This window comes from Cygnus olor, chromosome 16 (assembly GCF_009769625.2).
Source record: "Cygnus olor isolate bCygOlo1 chromosome 16, bCygOlo1.pri.v2, whole genome shotgun sequence".
NCBI lineage: Eukaryota > Metazoa > Chordata > Aves > Anseriformes > Anatidae > Cygnus > Cygnus olor.
The window spans coordinates 813,042-834,091 of NC_049184.1; the positions used below are offsets into that span (position 1 = coordinate 813,042).

The following is a 21,050-nucleotide window of genomic DNA, read 5'->3' on the forward strand; positions in this document are numbered from 1 at the left end:
AAAATGTTTGTTGTAAGAGCAAGGAAAACCAAATGCCATGAAAAGCCACGAAGTGGCTTTTCCAGACAATCCAGGAGATTCCTGGAGTCTGTTGAGGATAACTTCCTGGTTCAGGTAATAGACGGACCGACGTGAGGTGAAGCCTTACTAGACCTGGTGCTCACCAGTGTGGAAGAGAGCATTAGAGAGGTTAAGATTGGAGGCTGCCTGGGCTGTAGCAACCATGCCCTGGTGGAGTTTTTGACCTTGAATATAAGTCTGGCAAAAAGCAGAGTCAGGACCCTGAACTTCAGGAGAGCAAACTTCCGGCTGCTCAAGGAATTACTGGCTGGGATCCCCTGGGAAACTGTCCTTAAGGGCACAGGCACGGAACAGAGCTGGCAGCTCTTTAAGGACACCCTTCTGAGAGCGCAAGAGCTCTCCATCCCCCAGCAGAAGAAATCGAGCAGAGGAGGTGGGCGACCGGCATGGCTGAGCAAGGACCTGCGGCTTAAACTGAGGGAAAAGAGGGAAATGTACAGGAAGTGGAAGCAGGGTTGTGTAGCCTGGGAGGAATACAGGGGTGTAGTCCGGATGTGTAGAGACGGGATCAGGAAAGCCAAGGCACAGATGGAGCTGAACTTGGCAAGTGATGTGAAAAATAACAAGAAGGGGTTCTACAGATACATAGACAGGAGGAGACAGGCCAAGGAGAGTGTTCCCCCTCTGATAAACGAGATGGGAGAACTGCCCTCCTCAGACATGGAAAAAGCTGAGGTACTCAGAAAGTGTTTTGCCTCAGTCTGCACTGGTGGTCAAGTTTCCTATGTCTGTCAGGACCCTGAACCTCGAGGAGAGGGTGAGAGGAGCGGATTCCATCCCACTGTGACAGTGGAACAAGTCTGGGACCGCCTAAAGAAAGGGGATGTGTACAAGTCCATGGGGCCAGATGGTATACATCACAGGGTGCTGAGAGAGATGGCTGATCTGGTTGCCGAGCCACTCTCCATCATATCTGAAAAATCATGGCTGTTGGGTGAAGTCCCCGGTGACTGGAAAAAGGGAAACATCACTCCCATTTTTAAGAAAGGGAAAAAAGGAAGACCCGGGGAACTACAGGCTGGTGAGCCTCACCTCTGTGCCTGGGAAGATCATGGAGCAGATCCTCCTGGAAGAAATGTTAAGGCATGCATGAGATAAAGAGGTGATTCAAGACAGCCAGCACGGCTTCACCAAAGGCAGATCTTGCCTAACCAATCTGGTGGCCTTCTATGCTGGAGCGACGGCATCGGTGGACAAAGGAAGGGCGATGGATATCATCTACCCGGACTTGAGTGAAGCCTTTGATATGGTCCCTCACCACATTCTTCTCTCTAAATTGGAGAGGTATGGATTTGAAGGATGGACTGTTAGGTGGATAAAGAATTGGTTGGCTAGTCACAGCCAAAGGGTTGTGGTCAACGGTTCTATGTCTGGGTGGAGGCCAGTCACAAGTGGTGTCCCTCAGGAGTTGGTCTTGGGACTGGTGCTCTTCAACATCTTTATCAATGATGTAGATGATGGAATTGAGTGCACCCTCAGCAAGTTTGCAGATGACACCAAGCTGAGTGGTGCAGTCGATACAATAGAGGGAAGGGATGCCATCCAGAGGGACCTGGACAGGCTGGAGAAGTGAGCCTGTGAGAACCTAATGAGGTTCAACAAGGCCAAGTGCAAGGTGTTGCACTTGGGCTGGGGCAATCCCAGGTATTTATATAGACTGGGCGAAGAAGAACTTGAGAGCAGCCCTGTGGAGAAGGACTTGGGGGTCCTGCTGGATGAGAAGCTGGACATGAGCCGGCAGTGCGCACTTACAGCCCAGAAGGCCAACTATGTCCTTGGCTGCATTAAAAAAAGGGTGGCCAGCAGGGAGAGAGAGGTGATTGTCCCCCTCTACTCTGCTCTTGTGAGACCCCACCTGGAATACTGCGTGCAGGCTTGGGGCGCCCAGCACAAGAAAGATGTGTAGCTCTTGGAACGGGTCCAGAGAAGGGCCACTAAGATGATCAGAGGGCTGGAGCACCTCTCCTATACAGAAAGGTTGAGGGAACTGGGCTTGTTTAGCTTGGAGGAGAGAAGGCTCCAGGGAGACCTCATTGTGGCCTTCTAGCACTTGAAGGGAGTGTATAAACAGGAGGAGGAATGCCTCTTTACATGTGTTGGTAGCGATAGGACAAAGGGGAATGGTTTTAAACTAAGACAGGGCAAATTTAGGTTAGATATTAGGAGAAAGTTTTTCACTCAGAGGGTGGTGAGGCACTGGCACAGGTTGCCCAGAGAAGCTGTGGATGCCCCATCCCTGGGGGCGTTCAAGGCCAGGCTGCATGCAGGTCTGGGCAGCCTGGTCTGGTGGTTGGGAACCCTGCCCAGAGCAGGGGGGTTGAAACTAGATGATCTTTAAGGTCCTTTTCAACCCAGGCCATTCTATGATAAGTGTATCTAATCAATGATAAATAGGCTATGTACTCCGAATCCCACAGTATTTCTTCCTCTGGGTAAAAGAAAGGATGTGCCTTCCTTGGACAGGCCTGAGCGTTTCTTTTGTCTAGGTGCATCTGCTTGTAAACTACAAATCTGAGCATGGTTTCTGAAAAAATAACGCCAGTCATGGTGGAGCTTTCCTTTTAAAATATGACTTTATAAATAGTACTGGCTATTCCTGTAAAATGACTCTTTTTTCAACAACACATCTGAAATGCCTGTCAGATGCAACAGCCAAAGGCTTAGCAGGAGCCAAATGAGGAGACAAGACATGTTGCAGAGCATCTGCTACAGACTCCTGCTCCTCTCAGTCGCTTGTGCAATAGATCAGTGATATTCCTTGAATATCCTCCAAGGGATGGTGCTGTCTTGCATGAAATAACGCTTTCATCCAGACTTCTGACTGGAACTTTGAATTCCAAGTTAAATCATTAACACATCCTGCTCATCTGGACCACTGAGAAATAGGAGACAGTTAAAAGCCCAACAGGGCCATTCCAGCCTCCTTTTGATAAAATCAAACTCAAGTCTAAACTAGGTGAGACAGGGAAGCAGAACTGATTTCCTGCTGGAGCTCTTGAATTGTCTGCATCCTGGGAATTCACAGAGATATGGTAAATGCCAGCACGAGTGCTTCATGTATCAAGGGACTACCTGGTTTCTGCAGGTGCTTCATGCAAACTTTCCCACCAGCGATGAGGACGGTGGAAAGCTGCAGTGTGCAGAGCCACAACACAAAAGGAGGCTTGGGAACAGGAAAGTCATCGCTCGTGGGATCATTTTCCCTCCTCTGCTCCCAAGCGATACCTGATATTCTGACAGGTTCATGCCTCTTCTGCCCAGTGCGCTCCTGTTTCTCACCCCAAGATAAACACAGCAACAAAATGCAAGGAAATGCATTTATGCAAGGGCAAGGGGAGCAAGCACAAGCTCTTGGTTTGCTCCACGACTTTTAAGTTTTCTTGCACCTTAAAGAAATTTAGCTTCTCCCGTGCATTTATTTATTCAACTGAAAAACTGAATTAATACCTGCTTTTCTAAAGCACGAGATCCTTACATTGAGATTTATTACAAGCATTTATTTGGCACCTATTGGCATTTTACAAGGCTTAGATGGAGACACTTAATATCTCAGTGAGAGAAACCAGAGCACCTGCTCCCCTTCTGCTGAGAGGTGCTGCGAAAGCGCTCAGGACTATTACTGGTACTGGGGGATTTCACGCCTGCTCCTGGGGCTCCTACCGACCATCCGGGCGAAGAGCCTCAGCAGATAGCCCCCGTGCACTGTCACATGCTTAGACTGGCTGGGGAGCCTCGGCTGCTCCAGCACACCTGCAAGCCAAGTGGCGCGGCAGACAAACCTGCAGCGAAAGCTGCGGGGCACAGCCGCAGGTTTAGCCCAGAGGCTCCTTCGGCTGCTGGAAAAGCTCGTGAGTCTGCTGTGAGCAGGCACTCCCCCGAGCACGTAACGCAGAGCTCATGGTGCGTGTAGAGCCGCCCTAAAGCAGAAGTACGCTGGATTCAACAGCTTCTCAAAGTATTCATGCTGAGAGAAAGGCAAGTAACTTTTATCACTGAGTCAGGTGAATTAAACATTCACATATATTTGCTGAAAAAATTATATACATCTGTAGCAAGGCTCTGCCAAGTCTGAAAGATAAGCATCATCTAGTCACTAAATTAAAAAAATAAAAATCTGACTTTTAAATCTTTTTCTTTTTATCCATGTTCAAGAGCACAGACAGTTTATTTTGTTAGCACATTTGGTGAAGAATGTATGTTTGTGTGAGTATCCATGAAAACTGGTGAAAATTTGGCATTTGTTTTGGATATGATGGAAAGGTATAAGAAGCCACTTATGCCTTACAGTCTAAATAATCCACAGAGTATATCAGGTTGCAAAAGGGTCACAAAGTAGCAGTCAAAGAGAAGCCTAAACACCCAGAGACTTAGCATACATGTCCAATAAGTAAGAACAAGGTATAGAGCATGCTGGCTAATTAAATAAATTTCATTTTAAACCCTGTTCCTTATGAGTGTAACCCTGGAAAAACCATCCCATACAAGAAATGGACTCTGAAGAGATTTCTGTATCCATTCACAGTAAGGCTTTGAAGATATATGAAGTTTTATAGCATTTGTATTTTAAGGATTTAGGGCAAGTACATGTTCTTCTACTGAATAAAAAGAAAGTTAGTACTTAAAAGGTTCAAAAATATATCAATCGTGATTTTTTTTACATAAATAAATTATATTGATTTGGATTTAACAGCTGAAAAAACCCTTTCTGCTTCCACTGGAGGCAAAACTGAACAAAATGTTAGTTAAATAGAGATAGCAGCATTTCTAAGAAATCTGTCGATAGTGATACAGTATCTATGCTACAAGGATGTTATTAAATAGAACACATTTAATTATTGGGGGGGTGGAGGGGTTGCATTATGATTGGTTACATACTTTAAAAAAAATCATCCAATCCAGTAAACTGGGAATAAATTCTGTGAAAGTATAAACCAAATGTTTTTTAGATTGTGGGTAACAGACTTCTTTGAGATGCTAATTTTAACATGTACATAATTTATAATCCCAAATGTATAAAAGACAATGACAAAAAGCATCATAAATAAATAATGCAAACTGAAATAGTTATGTCAAAACATTTGGACCATCTGATAAATTAGCAAAACTGTAACAGAAAATAAGTAAAAAATACAGTAAATTGTGACAACCAAATGTGTAACTGATTACTAGCACACTCCCAACTCCCTCAACAGCCTGCCATCTCACTGCTGCACCACTGTGTGTTTATTTCAAGTCTCAAACCATGAGCTGCAAATAAGAACAAGCCCAAGTGAAAGAAAAACTAAATAAGGAGTGAAGGGAAGGAGAAAACAAAGAGTTGCCTGTGGAGGTGTCTCAATACACAGAGTTTCGGGCACTGATTGCATTAAAAACCTGTCCATTTAAAATGCATATATCAAAATGATTTGCCAATGGGGGGACTTGGAAATACTGTTCAACAGCAAGTAGAACAGAGAGGAATGGAAAGAAGAAGCAAAAGTGATCTCTTCACAGTCTAACACTAGAAAAGAATAAACTCAAGCTTTGAAAAGCTCTATTGTCCTTCTTGAAGGATTCTCAAAATAGTAAAGCTGGCCTACAGCTTTTTTCTTGTTTTCTGAAAGGATGCTGCATCTGGGGTACAGATTGTAAAATCTAAAAACTCAAAAAGCCTCAGTGTTCATATAAGAGCATTAAAATCAGTGTGGCCTGTTCATGGCTGGAAAAAAATAACTTTACAGCAATTCTAACGCCACAGATGAGAACTAACGCCATAGATGAGAACTGAATACTAGCAGAATGATGAAGAAACTGGTAGCTACAGGTACAGTAATCCCAAAAAAGTCATGCAAGATGTGCAAAACGTTTTCAGCTCAGGCTGAAAAGTTCTTGTAACTATCAAGGAAAGGGCAACTAAAACTCCACTTAACATAAAACCAAACTTTGGTTTTAAAAATACAAAATAATGTCTACAGAATATTTTCACTCACTGTAGTTTGTTTCCAAACCTTTGAGGTGGGGGTGGGGGGTGTGATAAAGAAATTATATCACTACCAGTTATGTTTTTTTCTTTCAAAGAAATGAATATATGCATTTTCAATCATTAGTTATATACTTCTGTCTATACTACTATTCTAGTAACCATGATAAAATAGGGAAATACTTCAAATCAAAAATACACATTAGCACTTACTATAGCTGTGCTTTTTACCCCCAAATACAGGCTTTTTCATTCAGTGTTACAGTAGAAAGAAATACCCTTGTCTGTGTGTAGACAAAGAGGTAAAAACTTTTCTTTTGCTCTGTTTTTGCTTCTTTTTCTTCTCAAATATGTGAGCAGTTTGGGGGGTGACCAAGAACTGGATTTGCTATTGTTGGTTGGGATGAACAATTGGAAAAAAGAACAAGAATTCTGTGCCTCCCATACTAGCTAGACAACACTGTTTATCTAATAAAGTGGCAAGACCCTGCAACTATTAACATATAATATGTCACCATAGTTTTCTGACAGGGAATTAGGTAGATAATATTACTCATGGAAACACAGGTTTATGAAGGTGGAGTGGGGGCAGGAGGGTACGTAACAAATAGTTATGGGATAAGAAACTTACAAGCCACAATCTTTTCTCAATGAAACAAAAGTTCTAATTGGTATCATTAACTTCTTTGAGCTCCTCCTCTGCTGGTACATCCTGCTCTTTCTCTGCTGATAAAGGTGGTGTTTGCTCTGTACAGTTTTGACCGTTTGCAGCTTCTTTTTCAGGCAGCAAGACAGTTTCTGGTTCTGGATTTGCTGATTCCCCTTTAGCTTTCTTTCTCTTCCGCTTCTGGCTCTCCAGGTTTGCTGCCTCAGAATGTCTGGTTTGCTGTATGCCTGGCAATGCCATGCCAATGCCAGGGGAAAGAAACATTGACGGATAGATCAGTCCAGGTGACATCCCTGGGATAAGAAATGGGTTAAAAGCTACAGGACTACTGGTAGTTATTGCGGATTCTGTCTGATTAGAAAACGAACTAGGACCAGGCTTATCTTCGGAGAGAGTTTCTTTTTTCACATCCTGGCTACTCTGTTTATCCTCAGTAGCTTTCTCTGTGTTTGATGTACCACTTTTTGTTGTGCTTGTTAATGAAGTTGGAGCAGTCGCAGTACAAGTAGTTGTCATCGGTGGGTTCAGAAGTCCTCCAACACCAAACATCTGTGGTACAGTAGCCATGCCTGGCAGCATCATAGGCAACATACTGAGGGTGCTTTTCACATCCTCACCAGCAGGCACAGCTGCAAACCCAGCAGGAAACCCAACCAGCCCAGTCAGGGGGATCCCTTGCATGTTTCTCATGTTCTGAATTCCTACCAGATCCATTCCAGCAATCAGTCCGTTCATGAATAATGGTCCCATTCCAGAAGAAGAATCTGCTACAACACCGGGGGCTTTAATGAGTTCACTTCTGGGCCTTCTCCCCCTCCGACGGGGCCCTGCGTCTCGGAGCACAGGCTCCGATAGGATACGGTTGAATTTGCTTTCTGGTAAGTAGCCCTAAAAATGAAACACAACAGAAAATGCCTAACAGTTATTACTACATCAAGGAAAATCTGGCTTTTCTGTGCTTGCATCTGCATCCCAGATGGTGTCAGCACAGAAATATTTGCCTACATGATTCTGGATATGGAATTTGAGAGGTATACACAACTTTTCCCCAAGGGATGCTGCCAAATGCAGAACACCCTCACTGTGCCCTGGCCCAATACTGCAGAGCATCAAAGTGCACAGGGAGGAAAGGAGGAAGCACAGACAGCAGCCTTTTCGGCTTTACCTGAGCCCTCACCATCAGTTCCTGAGGACTGAAACCCTTCCTAATATGAGAAGCACCAGGGCAGCTCCGTGTCAGAAACTTCAAGTTCATTCCCACCCCAGCTTTATTCCTGGCTTCAGCAACAGCTGGAGTATTAGCTCTTTTTATATGCTAAGGGCCAAATTTTCATTGCTCTGCCGGACAGCAAGGCTGCATGGAATGGCATACAGACAGTGGGCGTGCTGCTGAACTGCTCACAGCTAGAGCTTCACTGAATCACCAGCGCGGTTCTTGTGAGCACTCACATATGGGAACACAGCCCAGCGACTACAGCATGGGTGCGACAGTCTGCTTACATGGAGCAGTGCAGGGAGATCCACAGCACAGCTTAAAACTCCATTATTAAGCATTCTCATCACAAATATTTAAATGTTTCCTTTTGTGTCTCCCTTGAATTTCAAAGACTGCTGGCCTTTGAACCGTTTCCAATAATAGATTTGCAATATGGAAAGTATTACCCATTGACACCTGAAGTGCAAAAAGTTGAATCAAATGATTCGGGAAGTTTGCACGGCCCAACTACTGCCCCAAGAGGGAGAATTTTCTGCTCTGCTCCCACTGGTGTGTGTGAAAATCTGCACAGGATTACGAATATGCCTGGCCACTGCAGGGCAGCCTGCCCGATGCTCAGCCCTGCCCAAGCACCCTGAGCAGCAGGACGTCTTTCTGCATGCACGTGTTAGAATGACGGATGCATGCTTGCCAAAAGCCAAGAACTGATGGGGCTGGAGAATGCTAATGGGCGTGCAGCTGCTGAGACCGGGTGCACGTGAGCCGGTAGTGTGGCAGTGGCCAGGTACACGGCTCTCCTCGTTGGCGAAGTGGGAGTGCCTGCTGGGGCCACCCACAGAAAATGGAGGTAATGCAAAGCAGTCACTTGCAGGGGTGCCGGCTGCCTGGACATGGGCACTGATGCCAGCCTGGATGTAGAGCTGTTTCCCAGGGGAGTGGGACAGGCCATGCCAAATTTCCAGCACTAATTAAAAGCAGATTTCAGAGCAGTACAAACCTCTAAGCCAACTAATTCCCCCTCCAGCCCCTGTTGAGCAAGGGCATCACAGAAAACAGCCACAAAACAAGGAGCAGGTGAGCAGGACCACAAGGAGAAGCCTGGGCAAGGCCAGCCTGCACGGAGGATGCTCCTCCCAGATCCTGCCACTCATTGGGGCAGGGATTTGCAAATGAATAGGGTTGAATGAATGTGGCTGATAAAATCCTTCTCCCCTTCTGCCCCTTTCCCTGTCTGTGTCTGAGTCTTCAAGTCTCATGATCTGCATGTCCGCTAGCAGGCACAGGATTGCACACAAAGAGTTTGCAGGAGCTGATTAAAAGCCTCAGCTGAAGGTACGTTTTTTGAAAATTTGACCAGTGAGAAAGCGTTTTGTGCACTCCCTGCCATCTGGTGGCCCAAGGTGGATTACTGCTTCTAGTGCGCTTCTGTTGCCCCAGCTGTTTCTCTATATCCCAAGCCTTCCAGGAAGGCGTTCCGGATGGTCACCCTGACCTGCTGTGCCCGTCCCCAGGGCACTGACCACCTTCTCCTTCCCCTGCTGTGCTGCTGAGTCGCAGCATGCGTTGAACCTTCCTCTCTGCCGCGTGACCACGGCTGGACCTGTGGCTATTCCCTCCCACGTGAGGTCCTGCCCTGCAGCTCACGGATCCTCACTGGAGAAAGGTTGTGGGGATGGGGAGGAGAAAGAAAAGATGACATGATACAGATTTCTCCAAAAGCTCTAACTTACTGAAAGCTTAACAATGTCAGCCCAGTCAGCTGCAACAGCATACTCCAAGTTTGCATCAAGCCACCTTGGCAATTCCTTCAATGCTGGTGCCGTGGCTCCCCCTAACTATAAAACACAGCAGAAGGATGACCTCTATTGCAGAAAGAGTTATGCAAAATAATACAAGAAATATGATTACATGTCTAGGCAAACACACAGTTTAGGAGCATCTGCCAGCCTCTGAAGGGGATGGCTGCTACACACCTGAGAGATGCAAGGCTCATGCAAAAGGTGGCCGAGAAGACACAGGCCATCCTGTTCCTGTTCAAGCAGAGGAAGGACACCCTGAGGCCAAGATGCTGATTAAGATGCAGCTGGGAGCTGAGGCCAGGGTTTCTCTGCTCATGGCTGTGGGCCAGTCCCTTTACCCGTGCTGTGACGGGGGTGACAGCACTTTCCCCAGCTTGTCATTTTGGGCTGCAATTTGTTTGGGGCAGAGGCGCTTCCCTTGCTACACATCCTTGTAGGACTCTGTATGTGACTGCTGCTTCCAGTCATACAGCTCATGGAGCAGAGGGCAAATTCAGCCTCTGTGCCCTGTCCCATCGCTCTTCTTTGCCCTCCCTGCGAACAAGTGGGCCGAGAGATGGGGACAGAGCTTTTATAGAAGACATACTCAGAACTTGAGAAACCCACCCAATTCACCCAGGTCTCCAACAGCCATCGCAGGTGTAACACGGGGAAACAGATGTGGCTGAATCTTTCTACCTCACCACTTAGTTTTGTTTTTAGAGGTGATTATTCTCACATCACCTTCTGACCTCATGAAGTCCTGGGTATGTTTAACAGCTGAATTTGGGTGGAAAGCTTCCTGTCTCATTCAAAGAAGTTAATATCGATGCACAGATTAAACTGCAGACAGGTAAATCTGTGCTCCCAACTCATGTTTCCAGCTGTTTAGTAGGCACACTTCAGTAAAGCAAGAGAAAGCACTTCAAGCCCCTCCATTCCCTGCATGCCCATCACTGTCAGGTATCATCAGTATGCTCTTGCTACACCTTGTGAGGAGGAACAAAACAGAGACATTTGCAACACATGGGAAGATTACAATTTATGGAATATTGCAGTGTGTTCAAAGGTGACAATCATATTCAGAATGGGAAACAGCAACCAGGGCTATGCTGATGGCAGCTTTAAAACCAAATGCCACTTTGCTGTTGTGGGGCCTGTGTACAGCAGCAGCTGTGAACACCCAGCCTGTCCTTACTTCACAAAGTCAGTTATTTTGTAGCTGTCTCCTCTGTCACACTTCACATAAAAATGCAGATCAATCGTGTTTCAGACTTGTGTCCCATCCACATGCTTCCCCAAATCTATCCCCAGGCCAGCTCAAGATCTGATAAGCATTTCAAGACACCATGGGCACAGCAGAGAATAGGCCTGTGCTTACCCTCCGTCCGGTACCCTTATGTACCACTGGCACCCGCTCCTCTCCCGTGAGTGCATTAATGTCCAATTTGCTGGGGTCCTTGCAGCGTTGCCTCCTCTGCTTGGGCTTGTCTGAAAAATTCTGGAGTGCAAACAAGACAATCTTAATGAGACTGGACAACTTAATGAGCCTGGATGGCTACAAGCCCTGCAGGAGAATGACACAGATGAACACCAAGGGACAGGGATGTCCCCTCAGACTTGGGCAAAGTAGTGGGAGCAGCACAAGCTGGCCTCTTGCCGCAGTGCCAGTTTTCAAATGAGTATTAATTGTTTGCTGTAGGTATAAAAGGGTTTTCAGTGTACCCGACTTTGACTGACTGCTCCACCACTTTCCAATTCCCTGTCAATCTGCTCCCAACTGATGTACACACATCTGTAAGTGGGGTGCCCTGTTCCTCCGCAGCTCATCCGTGCTGTTTTGCCTGGATTTCAGCTGTTCCCACTGTACACTGCTGCTGTACTGTTTCTTTGGGATCACAGCCCTTCAGGATTGCAATGTACAGTTACAGATGAATTGTTGCGCACCCACTGCACACACCAAGCCCCAGACACCTGTCAATGTGCAGGCACGGATGTAGCATTACAATAAACTACTGCAGGCCCTGATTCCCAAGCGTCAAAGAAAAAGCCTTGAGCCTGGTCTGGCCTTTGAGAAACCTGACTGAGCTGCTCCAGGACCATAACACAGCTTTCAAACTGACCTCCCTAGAGAGAGGACATCTGTCCTGATGTGGGAAATCCCACAGTGCTGACTTGAAATGCCCAGGCAGCTTGTTGGGAGCAGGAGGTTCACCAGCAGCATGGCCAGACAACGTGAGCTCCAGTAAGCCCCCACAGGAGGCAAGGGCAACAGAAAGTGGTGGAAAGGCATCTTCACTCCTGTTCCACCACCTGACTGCTTCTAGCAGTGCTCCTGAGAGCCTGGCCTTGGGCACAGACCTGTGTGTGTCTCTGGATCGTGAAAAGCAAGTGTCCTCCTGCCCAGGCAAACACTGAGCTCCTCATCTCTCAACTCTAAAGAGCCACAGAACACTGCCCATCTCGCCTGTACTCCAGGCTCCTGCACTGCAAGCTCCAGGGTATCTCTACTTCAGGCACACAATCTACTGCGACTAAGATGCAGTCTTTTATGCATGTTACCACATTTCTTCCTACTCCGTTCTGTGGTCTGTGCTCTGCCTACCACATCGTCTAATAGGCTAAATAGGCTGAAACCTGAGGAGCAAATCAATCTGTGAAACCAAGAGGTTTATCAGTTCCTGATACTGCCAGCACAATCAGACAGATTTTGCATTCCACTCACTGCCACTCTGCTCTCTGACAGTGCCTGTGGCTATGTGCCCACAGCCTGTGCAGCCTGCAATGCAGTGGCTTTGGTTCAGTTTTTAAAGCAAGGAACACTGCTCTGCAGAGAACCTGCTCTCTGAGGGCCTCATCTAATACAACAACACTGCCTAAAATGACCCCAAGTGCAAGGGAACCCTTAGGCCTTGAGCATCCCAAATGCCTCTTTCCGTTTCTTCCCCTATCCCTGATGCTTCTGAAGACATCAGACTAATTCTGCGTGTCACTGGGCAGCTGGATGCCCTGGACTGGAACTGGAGAATAGACCTTGGGGCAGGAGCACGCAGCTCAGCAAGAGGTTTTTGTTGCTGCACAATGAACCATGCCCACCTCCCAAAAATGTGACACAGCCTTGACGAACACTGCAAGCCATGGTGCAGGGAAAGAGGCTAAGTTTGGAGACACTTCATGGAAGCCCTGAACTCAAGAGCAACCACAGAAAAACTAACACTAAGGGCAACAGACAGGGCAGACAAAGACACACACACACGCGACCAAAGGCCACCCTTACTGTGCCGAAGCCAGGAACGTCGAGTGTGTAGTCGGATTGCTGACGGAGCCAGTCAAGGAGACTCTTATTTGGGACAGCCTTCTCTGCTTGGCTGCCTGCAGCTGGGACTGGCTGTGGAGTTGAGGTAGCAGCAACCGGCCCATCTGGGAGGGGGGGTGTTCTGGGGAGGCTGCGGCTGATCTTCCTGAACGTCCTGAGGTGAAGGGAAGAGCCGGGGGAGCCCGTCAGCAGCACGCAGTAATGCATTCGCACCCACAGAGAGATCCCAAAGCAGCTCATCTGCCTCCACTGGTTGGAAGCCAGGTTGGCTCCTTAATCCTCATATTCCCATTGCCTGTTCCTTAAATCACCACCTACCAACGTGTTACGCTTCCACTCAGCTCCCAGCACTGCCAGCACAGAGGGCAGAGAGATGGGAGATGCTTCTGCATCTCACCTGGAAACACCTTCATGACCGGGAGAACTGACTCATCCCCAGGATCACTCCTAAAAGTGGTCTGAAGGGACTGCTCTTGCTCCCAGTGCTCATTCTTCCTTGAGTGGATCCCAGGGCAGAAGGAAAAGGGATGCAAAAGCCTCTTGGAAACAGCTCAAATGCTGTCATGGGCCTTTTCTCATGTTCTCTAACCTCATACCCCCCCGATCTGGAACAGCTGCTTGTGATAATGCTTATCAGGACTCAAACACTCCAGAGAGAGTGTTGCAAGACAGAGAGTACTTCCCTTCCTCCTTGGAGTAGTATTTGCTCCTGCCTGCTCCAGCACAAGCCAAGCTCTCCTGGAGGAGGCCCCACATAACAAGGAGGCAGGCCCCCTGTTACAGGCCCCCTGTAACAAGGGCAGCAGATAATGTAGAGGAGAGCTGGACCATGAGAAAAATTGTGCTGATTGCATCAGGGCCATGTGAAGGGGGAAGCATTGACCCACCTGCAGCCTTGTTGGAAGAGGCCTCTCCTTCAGGAAGATGAGGTCCATCCCTTCTACATTTTTTCTCCTGCCCCGTCTCCTCCTCATGGCAGCATCATCTCTTCGGAGGCTGCCATTTACAATTTGTCCTGTGACAGGATGGATTAACCCTGCCTGGAGAATGCCAGATAAGTCCATGCCCAGGGAGCCTTGGAGGGTGTTCACAGTCCCCAGTTTGGGCATGTTTGTATTCAGGGGGAACGGAGAGGAGTTCCCTGGGGACCCATCAGAGTTTCTGGACAAGTCCACAGCTGCCTCACGCCAGCCGTTCAGCACAATGGGAGAATGAATGTGGGTTGCTGCTAACTGCTCCAAGCTCCTCTGTTTGGCATCTCTCTCCACCTCGAATTCGTACAGCCTCCTGTGTTTCCGCTCATCCTTTGCAAAGGCGGGAGTCAGGAAGCCTTCCTGTGTGGAACAAAGCCACAGAGAGGTTTACAGCTGCTCGTGCACTGCCAGGGACCACAGCTCTTCAAACCAACACACAGAGCTAGCAGTCAGGCTCTTCTGTGTCTCTGCCCTTTCCCTGGGCACATCGCACCTCACCTTGTGTGGGAATGGTGCAGTGGCACCCTCACGCAAACATCCATCTCCCAAGGTGCTCTAACCCTGGGTGCTCCACCAGCTGCTGGAGGGACATGTTGGGGTCCCAGGCCAGCCGCTTCTGGCTCTGTGCTATTCCCAGCAGTGAGAGATGAGAGATTCATGGGGCAGTGCACTCTCCTGCACCCTTTTCTTTGGGACAGCAGGACATTGTCCTCTTGTCCTCCCTGACCATGCCAGGTGTTTCAGCAGCAACTCTGGAAGCCCCTCTGCAGCCACAGGAGCTGTGGAGCTGCCACTGAACAGCCTCCCCCCAAGGAGGGGAGCAGGCTGCCAGGGTGCTGAGAGCGCAGGGGGCTTACCCCCTCAGCGGAGGGGACCGAGTGGCCTAAGCTGTGTGTTACGGATGCGAGAAACGAAGTTGTGTTTTCACAATAGAAGGTGTTTTTGCAGTGGAAAATTCCACTAACCTTGCATATTCAAAAGTGATTGTGCAGCAGAGCAGCGGGGAGTATGTTAAGCTGATAAAGGAAAGGTCCCACTGTCCCAAAATAAGGAGGATAGCTAAGAAAAACAGGACGAGCAGTATGAAATCAGTAAAAACAAAAATCACAGGCCTTCTAGTCACGAGAGAAGAAGGAAAAAAAAGGAAAAGTAGTTAAAAAGGAAAAGTGTTAATTTACAGCTGGTCAAACAAAGTTGTACACATATGGTATAGAAGTGCGTCGAGTAGGCTGTGAACCTGCAGTACTCAGCCAGTGAGGAAACGGGAGAAATCAGGTGTCGGGTAATAGGGGATACACGGTTATGATGAACTCTTACTGTGCGCTCCTGCTTGCAGGACGCTTGCCATTGCAATCGCGAATAAAATAGCTTCACAGAAGATCCTGTCTGAAGAAAATTATTGAGATTTTTCTCACATGGACCACAAATGGCACCAAGAGGCAGTGAAAACCCAGGCCCTGATTAGGAAGCTACTGAGCACTTGTGGGCAATGCTTCACCACAGAGTCCTAAACCTGTCCCTGTCCAAGGGCCCCCCTCACCTTTTGTACCTGGGAGATTAACACTCCGTTGTTGAAGCTGGGATCAGGGGCTTCTGACTCAGCAAAGCTGTTCCTGCTGCCGGCATTGCTGCCTACTGCTGGGGCCGCTATCAGGCTCTGCGTCTCAAACTGCTGGCTGGACGAAGGCCACTTGCCCTTCAGGATGGCATGGCAGATGTTGTCAATGCGATTGATGATCACACGGTCCTGCAAAGAGGATTAGACAATGGCAGGCTGGGACTTGAATGACTTTAACTCATGTATGTCACCTCAGAATCAAAGACAAACCCAACCCTTGTGACCTCCGTTCAGCAAGGAACTGCCCTGGGACAGGGGTTCAATGGCCTGGTGAGAGCACTCTGAGCCAGAGCATCCCTGGGGAGCCACGTGCAGAGGAGGAGGAGGCAGAGCTGGGGCTGTGTGAGCCTCTGCTTGTCAGGCTGAGGCAGTAACATTTGCAATATAAACAGCACTCATTTTTAACTCACCTTAGGCCATTCAGAGAAGGAGTAAAGTGTCTTTTCCTGCAAAAGCTGGGCTATGGTTGGTGCCCGGGCATCCTGAAGATCATCCATCTCCCCGGGCAGGACAGAAGTCGAACTCTTGCTCTCTTCCTCTGAGTACTTCTCCAGACCGTCTGAGAAAATGAGCCCATCATCACCCTCCCTCCCCTACCACCTCAGGGAGCACCTCTTCCCACCTTCCCAGCCCAGTGCCCAGCAGGCCCCACACAAATCCAATTCCCCAGCCAGTGACCAAGAAATGCAGCAGTCCTGGGCCATAGCAGGCAGCCCACACCAGTCAGGAGTGGGCAGATCGGCACTCCCGTGAGCTGAGTTCTGGGGCTTTTACTGCAGTGGCCCTCACACCTTCCCCAGTGACACAGCCAGAGCCCTGGGCAGGCAGGCGAGGAGGGCAGGAGCCTTACCAGAGAGAGCCGGTCGCTGAAGGGCTGCTGGAGGTCTTGGCAAGCCCTGCCACCGACTCTTTTCTCCCCAGTCACATCAGCTAGAAGGGCCCTAGTGCCTGCAGTGGGGTGGCTGCTCCAGCAGGCTGGACAGCCCCGAGGCTTGGGCACTGAGGACAGCAGGCCCTCCCATCCCAGTCGGAGGTGACTGTCAACCAGAGGGAACTCCCAGAACCCTACCTTGACTCTGGCTGCTGCCAGCTTTCTCCTCCTCATCTCTGATCTCACACTCTTCTTGCTTCATCCCTGGGGGCTCGGGGTGCAGGGCTTCTCTACAGCCTGCCTGCCCCTCGGACCCTTGTCGCCAGTCCTCCTCCCTGGCATGGGGGGGTTCTGCCCCTGGGGGTCCCACCAGAGGTGCAGGCGGGCTGAAAGCCTGGCTCTGAGCCTGGCCAGGCAAGTCCTGCAGGGTGTTCTCCTTGTCCAGGCTGTGGTCCTCCCTTCCCTCTAGCCCAGGTTCCCCAGGGCCTTCGAGTGTTCCTAGCCCCAGGGACTCTCTCTCGCCATCCACGGCTTCGGGGCAAGTGTCCTCAGGTGTGGGGAGGCCAGGGCTCTGCTCCTCGCCTCCCAGTTCATTAGTCTCAGGGTCACAACCAGCTCTGGTCCTTGGACCACGCAAGTCTTCTGCAACATCTGCTGCTGCCTCAGAGTTATCATCGTCCTCTTCCTCCTCATCATCTTCCTCACTGTGGCTCTGACTTGGGGCTGACTTTGCTTCCATTCCTTTCTCCTGCAGCAGATTAATGAACCTCTGCTCAGGAGGAACCTTTATGTCATAGTTATGAAGACTGGAACCATACAGCCCCATGCTTATGACTCCTTCCACGGCACCGTGCTCAGGCAGCACTGGCGCAGGGCTGGTGAGGTCTCTCTTCTGCTGCAAGGCTTCGCAGAGCTCTGCTGGGATGCTCCGTGAAGGGTCACTTTCGGGAGTAGAAGGTGAAGGCTCAGCTTCTCCATTCTGACTGTCCATTTGGTCACAGCCAACCTGCAGCCCCTCCAGGAAGGAAGCCTCTCTCATGGCCTCTGCATCACAGCTGGATGGATCCTCATCCCCCTCTAGCTTGCACTCAGAGAGTTTAGCAATGCCACTTCCAATATCTGTGCAACTTGGGCTGTCTCGGGCAAGGGAGCTTTGTTCGCTGTTACAGGCCTTCTCGTCGTACATCATGCACATCAGTGAGTCTGGCAGAGAGCTCTCATCATAGTTACTGGAAATGATGTCCTGGACCTTAGACATGAATGTTTCACAGTTTGCATCTGGCGGGCTGCCCCCAGACTGGGACATAGTGTTGTCAATGCTTTCTAGCTTGATCTGACTCTCAGCTTCATTCTCCAGGGATTCACAAGTCTGGTCCACCTGGCTATACAGAGGGGAACTGTAGAGTTTGGAGTTAGTCTGGTAAAGGCAGCACAGGGTTTCTGAGCCTGGGATCCCTGTTCTTTTATGCTGGGCATAGTTCCTGTATGCATCTAAAAAAGACAGCTGAGGGTCATTCATGATGTAGTAGTCAGTGCGATTCAGGCCATGCTTGGCGGTGCCGATTAGCAGGTCCCGATCATGTTTGCCACACTCCCACCACACTGGCAGGTAGAGGCTCGGCCGGCACAGCTTGAGCCGCTCGTGGAGCTGTGGACACTTGAGCACCTGCTCGCGCACCTTTCGCAGAAGCTCGATGCGGTACAAGGTTCTGGCAGCACGTTCCTCTGTAATAGGCTCCACATAGATGTCAGGGTCAGGGGGACCTACAACAGGGACAAAAAAACAAGGCCCCATTATACTGGATGATGAGGGTTACTCAGAGGCAGTGATAAGCTAAGTGAATCTTAACTCTTGCTCAGACTGCAGGTGAGGTGGGGGGCAGTGCTTGATGCCACCACTGAGACTGAGTTTCCCAGTGTCACCACCTTCCATTCATTTGCCACCAAATGGCCACGTTAGCGTAAGCTCTCGACCTGATCAGCTGGACCAAGAGAGGCACTTGGCTGCAGAGGATTTCGACATCTTGCCTGAACTCTGCTCCATCAGAGCTGGCAGTGCTGCATGGAGAGTGGCTCCCTGGGGTGTGAGCCTCTGGCAGTCCTTCAGCGGGTTCTCAGAGAAGGGAGTCTTTCAACTCATGCAGCTCTTTTCATGAGTAACACCTACATATCCATACCTAAGGCTTTAACACACATCTCTAATGAACTGTGCACAAGACCAGACCTCCAGGTAGGTCTGAGATGAGATCCCTTCTGCTGCCATTAGAAGCAAATCACTCTGTGCTTAAATAGCAGCCAAGCAGCTTTTCATCTGCCATATCCTGTGTGTGCCTCGTTTCTGGGGTTATGTTGGGTGCTCCCAGAAGAGATTCCCAGTGTGTTGGCCAGGCTTCGCAAGTGTCTTGTGGTAGCTTCAGACCCCTTTTGCCTTGCAGGAGAGCTCCTCAATTAGCGGGGCAGCAGCACGGGCACTGTGCAGACTCTGTACACTCCTAGCAAAGAGGTGCTTGGACAGAAAGCAGCAACACAAACTGCACAAAAAACCCTCAGCTCCAGTGTGGAAGCGATATGAACTGCTGCTTCTCTACTTCTCCTCCCTCACATCTAAAGGTCACTATCTTGGATAAAATTAAGTGCGATTCCATGGGATAACTCCATGAAATGTGTGAGAACAGGGGCTGGAGCCTGTCTGGCAGCTCTACTTTCCTGTTGCACCAGAGGGGCGGTACAGAGTGGTGGGAGGGCAGCCAAAAATGCAGGTGTCTCCTGCAAGCCCATGACTCTTGCTACCTCCTACTCTCCCTGAAACTCCTCCCTTGCTGTTCTGCTCCATGACAGGAGCTCTAGTGTGACAATTTCTGGCCCACGGCTACACCGACCTCCCACATAGGCCGCACAGTTTTCACTCACCATCCTCTTTCCACAGCGGGAGACCACAGACATTCTTGCACATGGCCACAAAGCTGTAGAAGTACTTCTCTAGGCTCTCATCTGTCTTCTTCTCCAAACGAGAGATGGCTCGGAACTGGGTCCAATCAAAGATCTTTTTCTCCTGATCATAGATGACCCCAAAGGAGGAGACGGTGCGGTAGAAATCTGCCTGCTCCCTCCTGGTCCACCTGTGGGGTAGAGAAGAAGATGTGAATGCCACTGAAACATGTTCTAGTGCCAGCATGGGCAAGACACCAGGCTGAGAGGATCAGAGGGAACTATCAGTTACTGCACAGCAGTTTTGGGGGAGCTGGCAGGAGGAGCACACTAAGGAGGAGCACTGAGATCCTGAGGTCTTAAGGTGTATAGCGAGGAGGAGTGAAGGCCATGGGCACTCTGACTCTTGGCTCACTGTGGTGTCCAAAAAGCAGCACAGTTCCTGACTGTGCTGCCAATGGGACAGAGGCTCCAGCCCAGCTCCTGTGGAGGCACAAAGCTATCACCCCTACTTGCTTTCTGCCAAATTGAGGTTGGTCTCTTGACCTCCATGGAAAAGTCAACTCTATGTGCCAGGAAATTGAAAGTAAGGTCCTTGCAGACAAAGCCTCTTCAGGAGGTGAGCCGGGACTGGGGCTCATTGTCATTAGGGTCCTAGTAACAACCACCAGCCACCCTGATAACAGGAGTCAGCAGGATTCCTGGGTGGCAGGGGTAGGTGTCACCCCCTCCTCATTAAAGGAAAGCAGCCCTGGTGATGGAGGTTGTCAGTTAGAGCACAGCTACAGCATAATTTTCACCCTGCCTCAGACCCTCTGAGCTTTCATCTCACGGGGATCTGGCAAAGGAATGATCCAGGACAGAAATGGTGAAGGGCACACTGGGTACATACAGCCCTGGGCAGACAGAGCAACAGAAAAGCAGGCTACAGAGAAGAGGTTAGGGTACAAAAAGTAGGGCAAGAGCAGGAGCAGGTCACGGCAGTAGGTGAGTGCTGTGTGCTAAAGAAGTCTTAAAGTCAAATCTGAACTCCTCTGAATTACATCTCGGTGCCAGTGCCTGCAAGCAGCTGGAACATGTCAAGGGAGATCAGAAGCAATGACAGCTCCCAGTGCTCCAAAAGCAACCAAAATACACCTAGATTACCATTTCCACCCCTATTTCCAGAGGCTGTGAGTATTCTGCAGTGTTGTTTTATTCCAAAACCAAAAATAACATGAAGGAAGTCAATAAAAAAACCAATGATCCAAACCACTGAGCCCAAAGCAGAGCTTGTTACAATGCTTCGAATTAAAGGCTAGTAGAAGCTACCTAGGACACACCTGTGAGGAGACCACAGAGTTAAAATGCAGAAATACCAGGCTGTCGTGGTGTCCACAGCACAGCCATGTCTTGACCACTGTGAGGAGCACTGGTGTCCCCCACCTTGGAGAAGAGATGGTACAACTGGAAGAGGATCAGGGGAAGATCAGTGGGCTGGGGCAGCTTCCATACAACCATGCAGTGAGCAGAGGGATGCTGCGGTTCCAGTAACACCATCCTCAGGGCCAGTTAAAGGCAAGTGGGAATGTACAAGTGCATCAGAGCTTCCCATGGTAGAAGAACTAGGGAGAAGCAAGTTAAATGACAAAAAGATATGCTC

The 21,050-nt window shown here is 49.2% G+C and overlaps 1 protein-coding gene across 1 annotated transcript in view; it reads right to left on the reverse strand.

Annotated features, from left to right (window-relative positions):
- Window positions 1–3,563: 3,563 nt before the first annotated feature.
- Window positions 3,564–21,050, reverse strand: part of CHD6 (chromodomain helicase DNA binding protein 6) — an 89,721-nt gene continuing 72,234 nt past the window's right edge. The window contains 9 exon segments of the mRNA XM_040575340.1: window positions 3,564–7,595; window positions 11,083–11,202; window positions 12,979–13,125; window positions 13,127–13,171; window positions 13,905–14,351; window positions 15,532–15,738; window positions 16,020–16,168; window positions 16,679–18,244; window positions 19,391–19,599. Coding sequence (XP_040431274.1) covers window positions 6,705–7,595; window positions 11,083–11,202; window positions 12,979–13,125; window positions 13,127–13,171; window positions 13,905–14,351; window positions 15,532–15,738; window positions 16,020–16,168; window positions 16,679–18,244; window positions 19,391–19,599 — 3,781 coding nt within the window. The 3' untranslated portion in view covers window positions 3,564–6,704.